The sequence below is a fragment of the Halichoerus grypus genome, chromosome 6, assembly GCF_964656455.1.
Source record: "Halichoerus grypus chromosome 6, mHalGry1.hap1.1, whole genome shotgun sequence".
In the NCBI taxonomy this organism is placed as follows: Eukaryota; Metazoa; Chordata; class Mammalia; order Carnivora; family Phocidae; genus Halichoerus; species Halichoerus grypus.
In genome coordinates this window covers 171,949,008-171,967,389 of record NC_135717.1, presented here as the reverse complement: position 1 = coordinate 171,967,389, position 18,382 = coordinate 171,949,008, and the positions used below count along the sequence as shown (strand labels likewise).

The window sequence follows — 18,382 nt, the reverse complement described above, 5'->3', positions numbered from 1 at the left end:
GATCACACGGGTACCACACACATGGCCTTTCTCTGCACTTCCAGCCCCGTGGATGGCCTGACTGGTATCTTCTGGGTACAACTGAGGCAGCCAGCTGGTGCTCCTTACATGTTACCACAACAAATCCCATCCCCTGTCCCTGAGGAGGCCATCCATTCCTTATTGAAGCAATCCACTATCCCAGTGGCAGAGTTATCAGCTCCAGGGAGCCAAGATAAGTTGAGACAGAAATGTTTTTGGAGAGCCCACAGAGACATGTGAGTGTATCATTTTATTTCCTGACTCCATTTCAACAATGGAGTAAATGGCTACATTTGTCATCCATTTCCCCAACAATTCTGACTTTCTCTTCTCCAAGTCTTAGTTCTCTCTTTCCGGGCCTTCAAGTTATGAGGGTCAGTCTCTGATGTGGGATAGGGATACAGCCACCCCTCCGAGGCAACTGGCAGCAAAACATGAGAGGAAAACGCAGAAAGGAGGAGCCAACCGTGGGAGAACCACACTTCCAGAGCCCAAAGGTGCTCTTAGGAATAGTGGGCTGGATTCCAAATCTGGGACCCAAACACCAGGGTAGGTATTCAACAGGGAACTGTTTCAGGCACAGGGGAAGGAGAGCCAGGGAGGTAGTGGGGATGGGGAGGAAGCACCAGACTGAAGTGTCTCTGGAGCACCACAACCACCCACAGAGGGCCTCTAGCCACTGCCCACAGCCCCAGGCTTTCTCAGGGACAGGTCAGTCAGCCAGCACCCCCATTGGGCTGAGGGAAGCACCTCTATCAACTGGGTTTGGGCAGCTTTCTCCAAAGCTCTTGGGGAAGGACTGGCTCCTTCCTGAGTGTGGTGATGTGGCACTGAAGACAGACAAATGGGGGTCAGATCCTGATGCTATTACTGTGTGATCCTGGGCACATCATTTAACCTCTCTGGTGTAAGTTACATCTATGTTAACAGCCCTAGCCTCTGTGAGGATTAGACATAGTACAAGTAATGTGTGTGGCCCTTGGTAGGAACTTAAACAGAGTAAGTCAGTATCATTACTATCCACTATTATTCTCACGGATGCAAATGCTTTAAAGGACAGAGCTGTAGACAGTGTCACCCCGCTGAAGCATGATGCCACAGCCTCCCATAGCCTGGGTGACCTTGCCCAGTCCAAGGCTCCCAGATGCAAGAAAGGATACAGCATGTCCAGGGGTGGCTGGGCGGAGGAGGTGCTCAGGGAAAGGCCCTCTAAGGAGGCCTGCAGGGTCTGGGCCGTGCTGTAATCAGCCAGGAGGCCCATGCTCTGGACCTGAGGGAAGAAGGCAGGGAAGATAGGCCTTCTCAGCAGCCACTCCATACAGGCCCTCTCAACCCTCCACCCTCTGTACTCCTGACCTCCCACGGCTGCTGTGGCCAGAGCACCCATCCTCCGCGGAGAAGATGGCATGGACAGTCTAGCCTTACAGCGGCTACCCAGCATCCCCTTCCCACCCACCTGCAGGAAGAAGCCACGCAGAGCCTGGAGTGTGGTGTTCGACAGGGTAGAGAGGTCAGCCAAAGCTGCACCTTGCAGAACATGACCCACTTCCTCATGAGAGAGGACACTGCTGCTCTGGAACCGCACAAACTAGGCCAGGGAGAGAAGCCCCAAACACACAGTGATTTGGCATCTCCTTCATTCACAGATATTTCCTGTGTCCCTGCTGTTTTTGACACCAGGCTGGGGGCACAGATCTGAAGCCCAGAGAACCCTGCCTTCAGGAGCTCAGAGTTGGTGGGCAGAGGTGGGGCTGTGTCACAGAAGAGTGGGGTAAATGAGGCAGACTGTGAAACCCTGAGAGAGTTAGCCCTGCTGACCCCTTCAGTATCCTTCCCCTCACTGCTTGGCCCTGCACCTCACACTCATGGCCAAAAAGGACTATGTGTGGTTATCCAAACATACCACCATGTACTCATTTACCTGCTATTTTCACTTCACTACCTGGAATACTTTTCCTCCTCTTTGCCTATTAATCCTTCAAACCTCACCTAAAATGTTTCCTTCCTGCTGAATGTTTTCATTGCATTAAAGAAATAGAGGCATTAATTGAGTGCTTATTGCATCCTTATTCACCTCTCCCCCCTGGCTCTGGCAGAAGCAATTACAGTCAATCTTTGAACAACACAAGAGTGAACTGCACAGGTCCACTTATCCACAGATTTTTTCGATAAATATAGTACAGTACTGTAAAAGTATTTTCTCTTTATGATTTTCTTAATAACATTTTCTTTTTCTAGCTTACTTTATTGTAAGAATACAGTATTTAGTACACATAACATACAAAATGTGTTAACTGACTTTATGTTATCAGTCAGGCTTTCAGTCAACAGTGGGCTATTAGTAGTTAGGTTTTGGGGGAGTCAAAAGTTAATATGCGGATTTCCAACTGTGCGAGGGTCAGCACAGTTGACCCTAACCCCCACGTTATTCAGTGGTCAACTGTACTCTTCTCTGTGTTCCCACAACAACCACTGATTTATTCATTGATTCACTTCACTATCATTCATAGGCTCACTGCTTTGTTGTTTATTCAATGGGCACTTACTGTGCACCAGGCACTTAGCATATCTTCTACCATGCCACTAATAGCATCATGTTTTAACTATTAGTTTCCTTGTCTATCTCCTTCTTTAGACTGAGGGACCCTTAGAAGGCAGAGCATTTGGCTCAGTGACATCTTTGGTCCCTAGCATAGGATCTGGATGTAGCAGACAAGCCCTGGCCAATGTTTCACGTGCTAATGAATTAGAAAGAGTATCTGGGTCTTTGGGGGGTGAGGAGATGTGGGCGTTTAGAGGAATTCTCTGAGTAGGTCTCTTTTATGGTGAAGGCCCACCCAGCCCCTCTACTTTCTACCCCTCTACCTGGCCTCTTCAGGACCACCCAGCTCATGACATTCTTCACACCATAGGACCATCCATTCTGCACTTACCAGGGTCATGAGCCTCAAGATCTCAGGTCTGAGGAAGGAACTCTCTCCAGCATCCAGGAGGGTAAACAGCAAAAACCGATTCCAGGGCTGGGAGACCACATGGAATGCTATAGGAAACACCAGTCACTCTGGGTTGTTACTGCTGCTTTTCCAGAGGCCTTGGAGCATTGCTGAAGAGGACTGTCTCTTACTGGCTCAAAAAGGGGTTGCTCAGCTAGAGGCAGGGCATTGGACAAACTGACCACTGGAAGTTTCTTTCCTCCCTGGGCTTCTATCCACCCATGCTGCCTGGCTCAGGGAGACTATATCCCACTATTGTGGGAAGCAGGCAACAGGAAGGGCTCTGCCACTTCGGAGCTTTGTGACCTTGGTTGGGCAGGTTATTTGACCTCTTTGGACTGCAGGGTCCTCATCCATATAATGGACATCACAATGCCCTTGCATGTTATGAAAAGAATTAAACAAAATGAGTATGAATCAAAAAACAGAGGTTGGGAGTCTGGGACAGTAAGGTGGCAGGGGCTGGCCACCCTTATGGGAACATCAGAGAATGGACAAGGTTTCTACCGATGTCTGGGCTCCGGGCATGCAGGTAGTCAAGCAAGGCTTCCAGGCAGCCAACACAGGCATAGGACAACAGAGGGTCCTTCTGCAAACAAATAAACAAACAAACAAAACCCCTTCATGTCAGGTTTTGCTACCAATGAGTGTTATTGCCAACCAAGAAAAAAAAATTTGGTTTTCAGAATAATTTGTATTTCCGAATTTCAGATTTGGGATTGTAACCCTGTAGATAATCAAGAAGTGTTTGTTGCTTGGGGTGCCTGGGTGGCTCAGTCGTTAAGTGTCTGCCTTCGGCTCAGGTCATGATCCCAGGGTCCTGCAATCGAGTCCCGCATTGCGCTCCCTGCTCAGCCGAAAGCCTGCTCCTCCCTCCCCCACTCCCCCTGCTTGTGTTCCCTTTCTCGCTTTCTCTCTGTCAAATAAATAAATAAAAAATCTTAAAAAAAAAAAAAAGTTTGTTGCTTTCATCTCTAACCCACACATGGAGCATAGTGCTTATACTGATGATTTACCTACACTCTACCTACCTTCAAGAGACTGTTTCAGAAAAGAAGGGGTGCCTGGGTGGCTCAGATGGTTAAGCGTCTGCCTTCAGCTCAGGTCATGATCTCAGGGTCCTGGGATCCAGCCCCACGCTGGGCTCCCTGCTCAGCAGAGAGTCTGCTTCTCCCTTTCCCTCTGAGCACGCCCCCTCCCGCCCGGCTCCTGCTCTCTCTCTCAAATAAATAAAATCTTTTTTTTTTTTTAGATTTTATTTATTTATTTGAGAGAGAGAGAGAATGAGAGACAGATAGCAAGAGAGGGAAGAGGGTCAGAGGGAGAAGCAGACCCCCCGCTGAGCAGGGAGCCCGATGTGGGACTCGATCCTGGGACTCCAGGATCATGACCTGAGCCGAAGGCAGTCGCTTAACCAACCGAGCCACCCAGGCCATACCACCCTGAACGTGCCCGATCTCGTCTGATAAATAAAATCTTTTTTAAAAAACAATAGACTGTTTCGGGAAAGGAGTTAAGCCCTGGGCTCCACTAAGAGATTCACAGATTATAGACTCTGTAAGAACCTCACAGTTTATCTAAGCCAGTAGGTTTCAACCTTTTTTTAAAGCAGAACCTTATATCAAACAAAATTTTATGCTCTAATAAGCATACCAAAAGATCTCATTATCATCAGTCATTAGGGAAATGCAAATGAAAACCACCATGAGATACCACTACAACACCCACCAATAGCTAAAATTAAAAAGACTGACAATATCATGTTGGCCAGAATGTGGAGCAACTGGAACTCTCATATACTTCTGATGGGAAAGTAAAATGGTGCAGTCATTTTGGAAAAGTCTGACGGTTTCTTATAAACATATACTTCCCTATAAACATATACTTCATAGTGGTAGGCAGAATTTTAAGACTATCTCATGACTTTGCTCCCAGATGTTACTCCTGTGATTATGCTACAATATGTGGCAAAAGGGAGATTATTTGGGCCCAATCTAGTCACACCAGCCATTGGAAAGCAGTTTTTTCTGGCTGGTGGCAGAAGAACCAGAGAGCCCGAGGGTGTGAGGACTCAGCATGCATCGGTGGTTTGAAGATAGCGGGGCCGGCTAAGGAAGAATGTGAGCAACCTTAAAGAGCTAGAAGAGGGCCCTGAGGAAGAGGTGGATTTTTTCCCCAGATCCTCCATATAAGCACCCAGCCTGGCCAACACCTTGATTTCAGCCTTGCGAGACCCTGAGCGAAGAACTTGGTCAAACCTACCCAGACTTCTGATATAGAGAACTGTGGGATAATACAGTATGGTGCCAAGCCATTACATTTGTGGTAACTTGTTACACACATTAGAAAGTGAGTATGTCAGGGCGCCTGGGTGGCTCAGTCATTAAGCGTCTGCCTTCAGCTCAGGTCATGATCCCAGGGTCCTGGGATCGAGCCCCGCATTGGGCTCCCTGCTCCACGGGAAGCTTGCTTCTCCCTCTCCCACTCCCCCTGCTTGTGTTCCCTCTCTCGCTGTGTCTCTCTCTGTCAAATAAATAAATAAAATCTTAAAAAAAAAAAAAAAAAAGCGAATATGTCGTTTGACCCAGCAATTCCACTCCTAGATATGTACCCACAAGAAATGAAATTGTATGTCCACGCAAAGACTTGTACTTTAGTATTAAGAACAATTTTATGCACAATAGCCAAAAATCTGGAAGTCCCAAATCAACAGGTGAATGGGTAAACAGTTGTGGTACAGCCATATAATGGACGACTACTCACCAATAAAAAGAAATGAAGTACTGACACACATGACAATATGAATCTCAAAAGCATTAAGCTAACTGACAGAATTTAGACACACAAGACCACATTTTGTATGATTTCATTTATATGAATTCTAGAAATGGTAAAACTATAGTGAGAGAAAGCTGATCAGTGTTTACTGAGGGACAGGGATGGGGAGAAGAGACTGACTATAGAGGGGCACAAGGGAACTTTCTGGGGTGATGGAAATGTTCTATATCATGATTGTGATAGTGTTTACAAAACTATTTGTCAAAACTCATTTAATTGTACACTTAAAATTAGTGAATTTTATGGCATGTAATTATATCTCAAAATAACTGATTTTTTAAAAGGTAAAAACTAGCAACAACAAAAAAGGCTAAGCTGTCTTCATACTCTTCTTCAGAAGGCAGCAATGTGGTGGTTAAGAATATGGGACAGGGGGGCGCCTGGGTGGCTCAGTCATTAAGTGTCTGCCTTCGGCTCAGGTCATGATCCCAGGGTCCTGGGATCCAGCCCTGCGTCGGGCTCCCTGCTCCTCGGGAAGCCTGCTTCTCCCTCTCCCCCTGCTTGTGTTCCTACTCTTGCTATCTCTGTCAAATAAATAAAATCTTAAAAAAAAAGAAAAGAATATGGAACAGGGGCGCCTGGGTGGCTCAGTTGGTTAAGTGTCTGACTTCAGCTCAGGTCCTGAGCTCAGGTTCCTGGGACTGAGAGACCCAAGTCATGGGGCTTCCTGCTCAGCAGGGAGTCTGCTTGTCCTCCCTTTGCCACTTGCCCTGCTTATGCTCCCTCTCAAATAAATAAAATCTTGGGGTAAAAAAGGGGGCACCTGGGTGGCTCAGGTCATGATTCCAGGGTCCTGGGATAGAGCCCTGCGTCGCATTGCATTGGGCTCCCTGCTCAGCAGGGAGTCTGATTCTCCCTTTCCCTCTGCCCCTCCCCCCCACACTCATGCTCTTTCTAGCTCTCTCTCTCTTAAATAAATAAAATCTTTTATTTTTATTTTTTAAAAAGATTTTATTTATTTGTCAGAGAGACATCTAAATTAGATTTTATTTGGGACACCTGGGTGGTTCAGTTGGTTAAGCAGCTGCCTTCGGCTCTGGTCCCAAATAAAATCTTTTTTAAAAATAAAAATTAAAAAAAAAAGAATATGGGACAGACTTGGGCTTGCATCCTTGCTTAGTCACTTACCATCTATGTGACCCTGGCCAAGGTCACTTACCCTTGCTGACTGGGGATAAAAAAAATTACTGGGTTGCTGAGAGGGTTGGATGAGAATGGATATACAGTGTTCAGCTAGTGCTTGGCACCGAGTAAACACTCAATAAAGGGTGAGAGCAGCTTCATGAAATGCACAACAGAGGTAATAGCCCCCTCTTTAACAACCCCTGGGTTTTCTCCACAGAGCCCCTAAGGCCTCCAAGGCACACAGCTTGAAGTGTTTGAGCTAATCCACTTACCTATTTTATAGCTGAGAAAATGAGGCCCAGAGAAAAAAATACTTGACCTGAAGACACCTATATCAGTAGATGGCAGGTCTAGAACAAAACACTAGGCTTTGTGCCCTTTCTCCTCCAATCTAAAATTAACTCTTGGGGCGCCTGGGTGGCTCAGTCAGCTAAGTGTCTGCCTTCAGCTCAGGTCATGATCCCAGAGGCCTAGGATCGAGCCCCTTGTCGGGCTCCCTCCTCGGTGGGGAGCCTGCTTCTCCCTCTGCCACTCCCCTGGCTCATGCTATCTCTCCCTCTCCCTCTCAAATAAATAAAATCTTTTTTAAAAATTAAATTAAATTAACTCTTAACCAGTGGGAACTTCCAGCCTCTTCCCAGGTAAGCAAGATCACACAGTTATGGGCCAGCATGCTTTCGCTTCCCCATCTGGTCAAGCGCTGTGACCCCAGGGCCACTCTCTGACCCCCTGTCCATATTACCTAATACACCCAGTGAGGACTGGCTGAACGGTGTATGAAGAGCCAGGGCCGCTGGGCATTAGGAAAGCCAGGTACGACCACTCAGGTAATAACGGCTCCTATTCACAGGATGCACTTCTTGGGACACTGAAAGAACATGGATTTTGTAGCCAAAAAGACTTAGGTTTGAATTCTGACCTAAAAGTGTGTGACCTCAGGTAAGTTACTTAATATCTCTGGGACTCTGTTTCCTTGTCTATAAAACTGAGATGAGGGGCACCTGGGTGCCTCAGTTGGTTAGCGTCCGACTCCTGATCTGAGCTCAGGTCTTGATCTCAGGGTTGTGAGTTCGAGCCCTGCATTGGGCTCCACGCTGGGCATGAAGTCTACTTAAAACAAAACAAAACAAAACAAAAAAAAACCCAGAGATGATAATGTCTACCTTATAGAGGAATTGTGATGAATAAATAACATATGTCAAGTGCTTGCCCAGAGCAGGCACTCAGTAAATGTTCTCTCTCCACCTCCTATTCTCCTAGAACCTTAACCTGACATGAACCTCTGCTCTAGTAGGAATGACCCTTGAGATCAAAACCTCACATCTTGTAAAACTAATGAGCTCACTGATTTCCAAACTGATAACAACATTCCATGCCCACCCCAATCACAAAGCCAAGTCTGAGCACAAGGATAACTCTCTTCCCTGCTCACACCCACACTTACCCTTTCCCAAGTTTCCAAAGAGGTGTAGCAACTGGCCTGGAATCCAGCAGCCGTCTTTGCTGGGGACACCTGGTTTCTGCTTGGAGACCCGCAGCCACAAGACTACTCTTCTCCATTCACCCCAAGGCAGCCTGCTCTACTGTTAGACAGTCCTGGACATGAGAAAAGGCCCCCTTCCTGTCTTCCTGCAGCTCCACCTGCTGGCCAAGGTCTCCATCTCCAAAGAAACCCAGAACAAACCTACTGTATTTCTACTCCGGAGACATTCAGAGACTTACAGTCCTGTGGTTCCTCTAAGAACTAAGCAGAAGGGAAGTTTGCCCTGGCTCTGCTCTACTCCAGTGCCACGCAAATCACACCAGTGACCACAACCCTTCTTTGGACCCTTCCACTGCTACTAACCTGCCCTCTTTCCCCCATATAACCCAGCATGGTGAACCCTGGACACTGCCTCCATCCTCACCGCAACCAACACTTCTCTGCTGTGCTCCCTTCCTGGGGGAATGGAAGCTGTTCTCATAGGCCCAAACACCTAATGCTGAAAGACTCCTTTTATTTTGCAGATAGAGAAATGGAGAATCAGTAAGAATTGACTTGCTAAACCCCTTCAGAGCTAGGAGCTGGGCAGGGGCTACTATGCAGATCTCTGTGATTCTGGCCAGTGCAACTTCCACTGCACTGCACGGGTCCACCTTGGGTCAGACACCTGCAGATTGTGCACATGCTGCCCAGCACTCCATCAGTGGTGCCGATGCTGCACGGCTGCTCTGGCCCAGAGATGTCAAGGAGGACCAGCACTCAGTGCCCTAGCTTATGCAGTACTGTCATTCTTCCCCCCTTGATACTGCTTTTTAAAATAACAGCTTTAATGAGATATAATTCATAAACCATAAAATTCATCCTTTTAGAAGTGTAGATCAGCAGTTTTTAGTATATTGAGTCCTGCAGTCATATAATTCCAGGATATTTTCATCATCCCAAAGAGAAACCTCATTACTCATTAGCAGTTGTTCCCCACTGCCTGTCCCCCAACCCCAGTCCTAGGCAACCACTAATCTACTTTCCATCTCCACAGATTTTCCTATCCTGGACATTTCATCTAAAGGAAATCATATCATATGTGGTTTTTTATGTCTGGCTTCTTTCACTGAGCATGTTTTCAAGGCTCATCTATGTTGCAGCATGTGACTACTTCATTACTTTTTATGGCCAGATAGTATTCAATTGTATGTATATACGATTTATTTATCCACTCATCAGCTGGTGAACATTGGGGTTCTTTGTACTTTGGAACTATTATGAATAGTACTGCTATGAACATCTCTATACAAGCTTTTGTGTAGATAAACGCTTTCAATTTTCTTGAGCATAATACCTGGGAGCAGAATTGTTGGGTCATATGGTAATCCCACATTTAGCTTTTTGAAGTTCTTCCAGGCTGTTTTCCAAAGTAGCTGCATCACTTTTCATTCCCATCAACAATCTGTTCCACTTACTCTACATTCTCACCAACATTTGATATTATCTCTCTTTTTTGTTTTAGCTATCCCAGTGGGTGTGAAATGGGCCTGTCATTTACTTGGGTCACTGCAACAATCTCTTGCTCAACAGTCCCCTTGCCTTCAGGCTTTCTCTTCCCACCCCTCTTCCCTAATGGGGTTGCCAGTGATCTTTCAAAAACTCAGTCTGATAGAAACCCTTCATGGCTCCCCCAACACTTCTTGGCCTGGTACGTAAGGTACTGACTGATATGGCCCCTGCCCAGCTCCTCAGTGTCATCTTCTAATTCTCGCTGCCCCCCACACCCCACTGCACACTTCTATATTACATGCTTTTGCTCATGCTGTCTTCCCTGCCTGCAATGCCCTTCCCTCTACCTCTGCCTAGACACTGTTCAAGGCTGAATTCAATGTCACCTCTGTGAGGCCTCCTCTGACCCCCGCAAGCGGCAGAAGTTTTTGCCTAAAAGAAATTCACAGCTTTACGGAAGAAGACAGAAATGCAGACCACTGACCATATAATATGATAAATGCAATCCTTATTACAGGGCTGAATAAACCATTCCGGGAGCTCAGGAGAGACAGAGAGAGAGACCTCCTCTATTCTTGGATTGCTATGGAATAATGTTTGCTGGGTGTATGAATGACTGAACAAATAAAGAACTATTTTTAAACAGCAAACCTATGGAAGGGTCTGAAGGACGTTTAGCTCCAGCCCTGGGGAGAGGACAGAGAAACAAAATGACTCTTCCATATACTCCCTTGGGTCAAGGGCAGTGACAGAAAGGTCATTATGGCTGAAAACAGAAGGCCAGGGAATTTCTCAGGAGTGTGTCAGTGATAGAAAGGAGGAGGGGGCTACTTGGTCCTGTTCATCAGACAGCGGCACGGATAGTGACTGTGAGGCTGAGCAACTCCCCACACAGACCCAGTAGCCTCTCATGAGGAATTCATGAGTTACTCCAGGTGGTTCCCCTTCCCAGGGACTGTTGAGGAGAGTCAAAAACTTCCAGAGAGATAAATAGTATATTATTCTAATTATATGACGTACCTAGAAGAGTTAAATAGTCAAATAGAGACAGAAAGTAGAACAGCGGTTGTCAAGGGGTGGGAAGAGGGGGCAATGGGAGTTATTGTTTGATGTAGACAGAGTTTTAGGTTGACGAGATGAAAAAGTTTTGGAGAAAGAAGGTGGTAGTGTTTGTACAACAGTGTAAATGTACTTACTACCACAGAACTGTAACTTAAAAATGATTAAAATGGTTAATTTTGTTATGTAATATTTTACCATGATTAAAAAAGAAAAAAACTGCCAGAGGCACAGAAGAGTGTCAGAGGCCTGGTGACACCCAGGCTCCTGGGCAGGACAGTTGAACGGTAATGGTGCTACAGGAAGTCACTAACCCCTTAGTGTTTAGGCTACTGGTTTGAGGAAAGTTTTTCATCACTCAAGGCCTGGTTCAAATGCAACCTCTCCTGCAAAGACTTTCTTGATTCAAATAATAGGTCATTTTGGCATTAATTGTAATTATTAGTATTTCCTACAATCTGAGTACTTAAATGGCTAGAGTCATATCATATTCATTTCTGTGTCCTCATTCACTCATTCAACAAACATTGGATGCCAATTCGGTGCCAGGCTTTATGCTGGATATTGAGTATAAGAGAATAACTTTTCTCTTATGTTCTGAATGTTACAATAAGAACTCTGGCCCTTTCAAAAACATTGGAGAGAAAGCATTTGCCCTTCCTCCCACATTTAACTGGCTCCTCCTCACCAAAGGAGAGATTTATCTAACAGGTAAAATACTAGCCTACCATTTTCTATGCCATCAGGACAGGATCAAGGTATTAAAAGGTCATGCTCCCACGAACTTAAACTCTTAAGATCGCAACCAGGTGGCAAAGTGTCCATAATGTAAACATAATTTCCCTGCCTATAGGCTCCTGGTCTGGCCTGGGGGAAAAGAGGGTGGTTTAAAAGTTCTCTTTGAAAAAAAAATTAAAAATTAAAAATGAATGAATGAATGAATGAATGAATTAAAATAAAATAAGCTCTTTTTGGATAGATATAAAGCAAGTATACGAAAATGTTAATGGTAGAATCTAGGTGGTGGGTATATGCTGTTTTAGTTAGACTTTGCCTCTCACTAAAATTCTTTCACCTTTGCTGTATATGAAAAACTCCAGACCAAAAAAAACCCAGTATGACCTGAAGTCCCAGCTACATTCTCCTACAGCGTTTACCAGAAATAAAGCTGATGTTTTGGTTCTCATCTGATTCCTGATTTTTTTGAACCCACAAGGGGAACAAGACACAAAGATGAGTCATACACAGTTCCTACCTTTAAGGAGCTCACAGACTGGGGAAGACTGATATGAAAATGGGGACCTACACCAGAGAGAGCTAAGTGTAGAGAGCCTTGTGCATGGATGTGCTGGCGGAACAAGCTCGGCAACCACAGTGCCAGCAAAGGGCCACTCCTGGAGCATCCTCTATCTCCTTACATTTCCAACTTTCCCCATACTGTGCACAGGCCCAGTGGGGATCAATCCTTGAATATAATCTCCCACAATCAACAGCCATATCATGTATGTGCAGTAATCATCTGGACACCAAATAGAGTCTACTCAAATCAAGGCCCCCATCCCACCCCCAGGAAGTCTCCGCAAGTCCTCTCACTCATTTGCTGGCTCCCCCCACCTCCCTCCTCTTGTCCCATGAATGATTTGCCATCAGATCAGACCGAATCTGTCTCCCTTGGACAAGCTCCAAAGGGCAAGAAAAGAGAGTGCAAGTCTAACTAAAGCAGCATAAACATCTAGGGCTTCAGTCACCCTATGGTGACCAGCTCATAGTTGAAAGTAATATACAATAAGCTTCTTAAAAGAGAAGAAAGTCCTGGGGAATCAAGGGTGTCCCAGAGGCCAGGGACAGGGAATGAGTCCATACCAGAGAGAAAAATGGTGCTGCCATCAAGATAAATGCCATTTCTGTTACCCCCCCTGCCCTTGGGGAGGTAGGACAAGTCATGTGGTCTTTCCAGCCCAGCTCAAGCACCTCCTCCAGGAAACCTTCTCTGACAGCAACTCTTCACTAACCCTACACCAGCCTATTAGTTACACCCGGTACTCCCACAGTGCAGTGTGTCCCTTTAGCCTCAAACTCACCACACTGTGTTATCACCTCTTGTCTATATGGCAGCCCCCCACCAAATGCTCACTCCTCAAAGGCAGGCGCCTGACATATCTCCATGCCCCCACCACTCTTCATAGTATTTGATGGCTAGATAAACAATGATCTCCAAAAGTCCTCTAAGCTGTGAATCATAAAACCCTCTGAGGTAGACATCTATTGTTTTGGCTTACACGAAATTCACTCCTCCTTTTTCTGTGAACAGTTTTCTTTTGCGGAACATCCCTCTTTCGTGTTCAGTCTACATGAGTTATAGAGAGCTGACTATATGCCCCAGCCTCCAGGAGAGGGCGCTGGCCCAAGCCAGGTCAACCAGAGCATCCTATGGGCCAGCCACAGTGACTGGCAGGTCACCCAAGCCAGGCTAATGAGACTCAGTTCTGGGGGCTGCTGGGAAAGAGAAAGTCTCCTGCTGCTGGAAAGGTGCTGCTGTTGGTCATCCTACCATCCCATGAGAACAAAGCTGAGAGAAATGCAGAACCAAGACATGGAGACAGAGTTCTGATGACATTGTCTGAGCCTCTGGGATCCACCTGGGCCTGAAGCCAGTGCTGACCTCTGGCCTTCTCAGTTATGAGCCATTTTGAGTTTCATTTCTGTCACTATAACTTTAAAAGTCCCAATTAATCCACCCTCCAATCCTGGAGGAAATACCAGGTTCTTAACAGGCAGCCACCCTTTCCTACTGTTGTTCTGGGAGAAGCAGGCTCCACTGACAGGGTCCCACTCAGCAAGGGCCTTACCTGCACCAAAAGGTTCTGCAGTCCAATGACCAGGGACAACACCTGTGATGTTCTCAGTGGAGCTAGGACAGTGTTCTCAGGGGCCGGTGGTGGCTGGGTCCCTGAGGGCACCAGGACCACAAGGGCAGAGGAAAAGCTTTGTTGCAGGGCTGTCCGCAGGAAGCATAAGATGGCAGCTGAAAGCAAGAAAACCTTTATACTCGGGGCGCCTGGGTGGCTCAGTCATTAAGCGTCTGCCTTCGGCTCAGGTCGTGATCCCAGGGTTCTGGGATCGAGCCCCGCATCAGGCTCCCTGCTCAGTAGGAAGTCTGCTTCTCCCTCTCCCACTCCCCCTGCTTGTGATCCCTCTCTCGCTGTGTCTCTCTCTGTCAAATAAATAAATAAAATCTTTAAAAAAAAAAGAAGAAAGAAAACCTTTATACTCAGTTCCTGCCTCCTTCCCCACCTCCCACCTAGCTCTGTCACAGGGGAAGACAGTGGAGATAATAATGGGGTGACCATAGGCTGATCTGGGGGGAGTGGTCCCATCTCACAGTCTAAGAGAAAAGCTCTTCTTTTCCTGCTAGAGGCCCTTGGGGCCATACCTGAGAGAAGCGCAGCATTTTTCTTTGGAAAGCTGAGGACCTTCAATACTTGGTCCAGTTCCACGGACAGTGTCTGGTGAACCTGGTAGGGCAGAGGTAAGGGGACAAGCTCCCACATTCTGGCAGCTTGAGCAGAAAACAACCTGTCCCAATATCTCCTATGTACCTGCACATACCCACTGCATCCAGGGGGACAGAGGAGACAGTCTTGGGAGCCCACCAGTCCTGGATTCAGGAAAGTGAGGCAAATCAACCTGTACATAGAAAACCCTTCTTCTCCCAAATTTCCCCCATCGTCAATGAACTCTTCCACCAGGGAGCCTCCCTGGCCTCATCTGTGATTCAGGCTCCACCTCAGCCCACCATCCAACTAACATAGATCTAGAGTCAGACAGCCCAGAATCAAAACCCTGGCTCTGCCACCAGCTAGCCGTGTGGCCAAGGGGAAATCACTGCCCCTCTCCCAGCCTGCCTTATTTTCTTCATGTATGAAATGGGAATAATGCCACCTGCTTTCACTCCCTCCAGAACTATTGTGAAGAACAGCTGAGGATCAGCACTGGGGAACATGCTCTTTAAAGTCAAAGCAATGTCCAAACTGAGGGGTTAGTTGGGAGTGGCGGGTTCAGAGCTGAGTCTGCTCTGCTCTCCTCACCCAGAACACATGCTGCTTCAAGGCAGGAATTACTTCTCTGCTTGGATCTATCACAATCTGACACAAAGCAGTTCCTCAAAAATACTTGTTGGCGAGTGGAATCAGCAGGTTCCAGGCAGAAGAACCAATTTGTACAAAGGTATTGAGATAACATACTAATGTAAGATGTTAACAGAGGAAACTGTGTGGGAGTTATTTGGGAACTCTGTGTTATCAGCTCAATTTTTCAGTACACCTAAAACTGTCTTAAAAATAAAGGCTACTGGGATACCTGGGTGCTTAGTCAAGTGGCTTCCTTCAGCTAAGGTCATGATCCCAGGGTTCTGAGATCGAGTCCCACATTGGACTCCTTGCTCAGTGGGGAGCCTGCTTCTCCCTCTGCTTGCTGCTCCCCCTGCTTGTGCGCTCTTGCCCTCTCTCTCTCTCTGACAAATAAATAAAATGTTAAAAAAATAAAATAGGGGTGCCCAGGTGGCTCAGATGGTTGAGGGCCTGCCTTCAGCTCAGGTCGTGATCTCCAGGTCCTGAGATTGAGCCCCACGTCAGGCTCCCAGCTCAGCAGGGAGTCTGCTTCTCCCTCTCCTTCTGCCTCTCCCCCTGCTGGTGCTCTCTCCCTCAAATGAATAAATAAAATCTTTTAAAATTTAACTAATTAATTAATTAAAATAAAGGCTATTAGGGGTGCCTGGATGACTCAGGTCATGATCCCAGGGTCCTGGGATCGAGCCCCACGTCGGGCTCCTTGCTGGGTGGGGAGCCTGCTTCTCCCTCTGCTTCTGCCGCTCCCCCTGCTTGTGCTTGCTCGTCCCTCTCTCTCTTTCTCTCTCCCTGTCAAATAAATAAATAAAATCTTTAAAAAAAATAAAGAATCAATCTACAATGGAATATTATGCAGCCATCAAAAGGAATAAGATCTTGCCATTTGCAACGACGTGGATGGAACTGGAGGGTATTATGCTGAGCGAAATAAGTCAAACAGAGAAAGACATGTATCATATGACCTCACTGATATGAGGAATTCTTAATCTCAGGAAACAAACTGAGGGTTGCTGGAGTGGGGGGTGGGGTGGGAGGGATGGGGTGACTGGGTGATGGACACTGGGGAGGGTATGTGTTCTGGTAAGCGCTGTGAATTGTGCAAGACTGTTGAATCTCAGATCTGTACCTCTGAAACAAATAATGCAATATATGTTAAGAAAGGAAAAAAGAAGAAGAAGAATGTAGCAGGAGGGGAAGAATGAAGGGGGGGAAATCGGAGGGGGAGAAGAACCATGAGAGACGATGGACTCTGAAAAACAAACTGAGGGTTCTAGAGGGGAGGGGGTTGGGAGGATGGGTTAGCCTGGTGATGGGTATTGAGGAGGGCACGTTCTGCATGGAGCACTGGGTGTTATGCACAAACAATGAATCATGGAACACTATATCTAAAACTAATGATGTAATGTATGGGGATTAACATAATAAAAAAAAATTTAAAAAAATAAAAAATAAAAAAAATAAAGAATCAATCAATCAGTCAAACCATCAACAGTATGGAGATGTGAAAGAGCACAGCTGATCTGGAGAAGAGCTAACAGTTGGTGAGACGACAGATAAGGAGGGTAGAATGGCAGAAAGGAAGGCTGCAGAAGGGCCAGGTCAGCAGGGTCTCCACAGCCATGTGGAGAGTGCAGACAGACTGGCTGCAGGCACAGGAGATATGGAGCAAGGGAAAGGCCAGGGACCAGGAAACTGAATAGGCCACTTTAGTGGTGAGGACGAACCATCAGGCCTACGCTAAGGCAGTGGGGAAGACTTAGAGTGGAGGTGGTTAGTAGGTAATTGGCTGGGTGTGAGCTGAAAACCAGGGCAGAGCCAGGCACACGGTACAGGTTCCCACCCAGGCAGGTGACTGCAGGGGTACAGGTGGGCCCGACAACCTCACACAGAAAAGCAGAAAAGGTTCGTGTCCCAAATCGATGCTGTGGACAACAACCAGAGGACTTACTATAGTATAGATTTGCCACAGCCTGATGCCACCTCAGAGGCCAAACGTTTTTTGTTGTTGTTTTTTGTTTTTTTTGGAGGCCAAACTTTAAAAATGACCTCACTTCTATACAAATGGCACTTGAATGGCACAGGGCTGGGCACAGGGCAAAGACATCTCAAAGGCTAGAAGATGGTTTCTATCCACAAGGAGCAGACAGGCTTAGGAAGGAGACTGAATGTGGAGCAGCCCACAGAGGAGCTCACGCAGGGCACTATGATGACAAGGTCCCATACAAGGGGGTGGGGAGAGACTGAGAGGAAAGAGGTGCTCTGTGGATATGTTCACTGTTCCCCTGTTCCCTGCATCACCTTCCCCAAGAATCACAATGACAGCTTACACATGTCTGGCATTTCACGGCTTACCACCCAGCACTATAAGGTCATAGGCTGGCTTCTGCCTTCCTGTGCAATCTGACAGTTCACTCCCTACATTCTAGTCACACAGTACCTCACCAGTCTCCAAATGTGTACACCATGTCCTAAATTTGTGCAGTTTCATGTCTTTGTTCAAATTGTTCTCTTTACCTGGAATGCCTTTCCCTACTATCTTTGCCTGGTACAACCTTACTTACCTTTCGAGGCTTTGCTTAAAGACTACAATACAAGTTTCCCAAGTGTGGGGTACATGGGGTACATATTTAGTTCTTATTCCTCTGTGCCTAGAACACAGCCTGGCATGTAGGTTATCCATGTATGATAAATTAATATAAACCAACCTGACAACAACCCTGGATGTTTTCTTCCCCATTCTGTAGGCAAGGACACTGAAGCTCAGAGAATAAATACCTTGCCAAGGTTACTCAACTAATAAGCCACAGAGCTAGAACCAGAACTCAGGAACTTTGTCACTCCTCTGTGTGCCACCCCATGCCCCTAAGCCACAGGGGCTAGTGACTCACCTGCAGACTGCCATTGTGCTGCTTAGCAGAGAAGGAAGCTGTGAGCAGCCAGGCGGAGCAAAGGAGTGTGGTCCTGGGAGAGCCCACCTCGGTCCAGGTGAGTGCCAGAGTCTTCTCCAGAAGCTCAATCAGGGCCGTGCTGCTAAGGAGCACTGCAGCAGCTGGAGACGGTGTGGAGGGGCAAGGGCCATGAGTTCCACAGGAGCCCCTGCTCGGTGCCGCATCGTGGTTAGCACCTGACGGGGACTTCATGCACACATGGTGAATGAACAAAAGGATCAGCTTTAGGCTCTAAGGGTTCCAGCTTCATTCTAGAACCACAGGTTATCAGAACCAGAAAGGACCGTCTGGCCCATC

The 18,382-nt window shown here is 46.8% G+C and overlaps 1 protein-coding gene across 1 annotated transcript in view; it reads right to left on the bottom strand.

Moving 5' to 3' along the window:
- Nucleotides 1–236: 236 nt before the first annotated feature.
- Nucleotides 237–18,382, bottom strand: part of MEI1 (meiotic double-stranded break formation protein 1) — a 70,843-nt gene continuing 52,697 nt past the window's right edge. The window contains exons 24-31 of the mRNA XM_036098270.2: nucleotides 18,026–18,186; nucleotides 14,444–14,525; nucleotides 13,860–14,035; nucleotides 3,522–3,603; nucleotides 2,955–3,061; nucleotides 1,478–1,609; nucleotides 1,182–1,291; nucleotides 237–442 (exon numbers count right to left, since the gene is read on the bottom strand). Of these exons, the coding sequence (XP_035954163.1) occupies nucleotides 397–442; nucleotides 1,182–1,291; nucleotides 1,478–1,609; nucleotides 2,955–3,061; nucleotides 3,522–3,603; nucleotides 13,860–14,035; nucleotides 14,444–14,525; nucleotides 18,026–18,186 (896 nt within the window). The 3' untranslated portion in view covers nucleotides 237–396. The remainder of the gene's footprint in view (nucleotides 443–1,181; nucleotides 1,292–1,477; nucleotides 1,610–2,954; nucleotides 3,062–3,521; nucleotides 3,604–13,859; nucleotides 14,036–14,443; nucleotides 14,526–18,025; nucleotides 18,187–18,382) is intronic.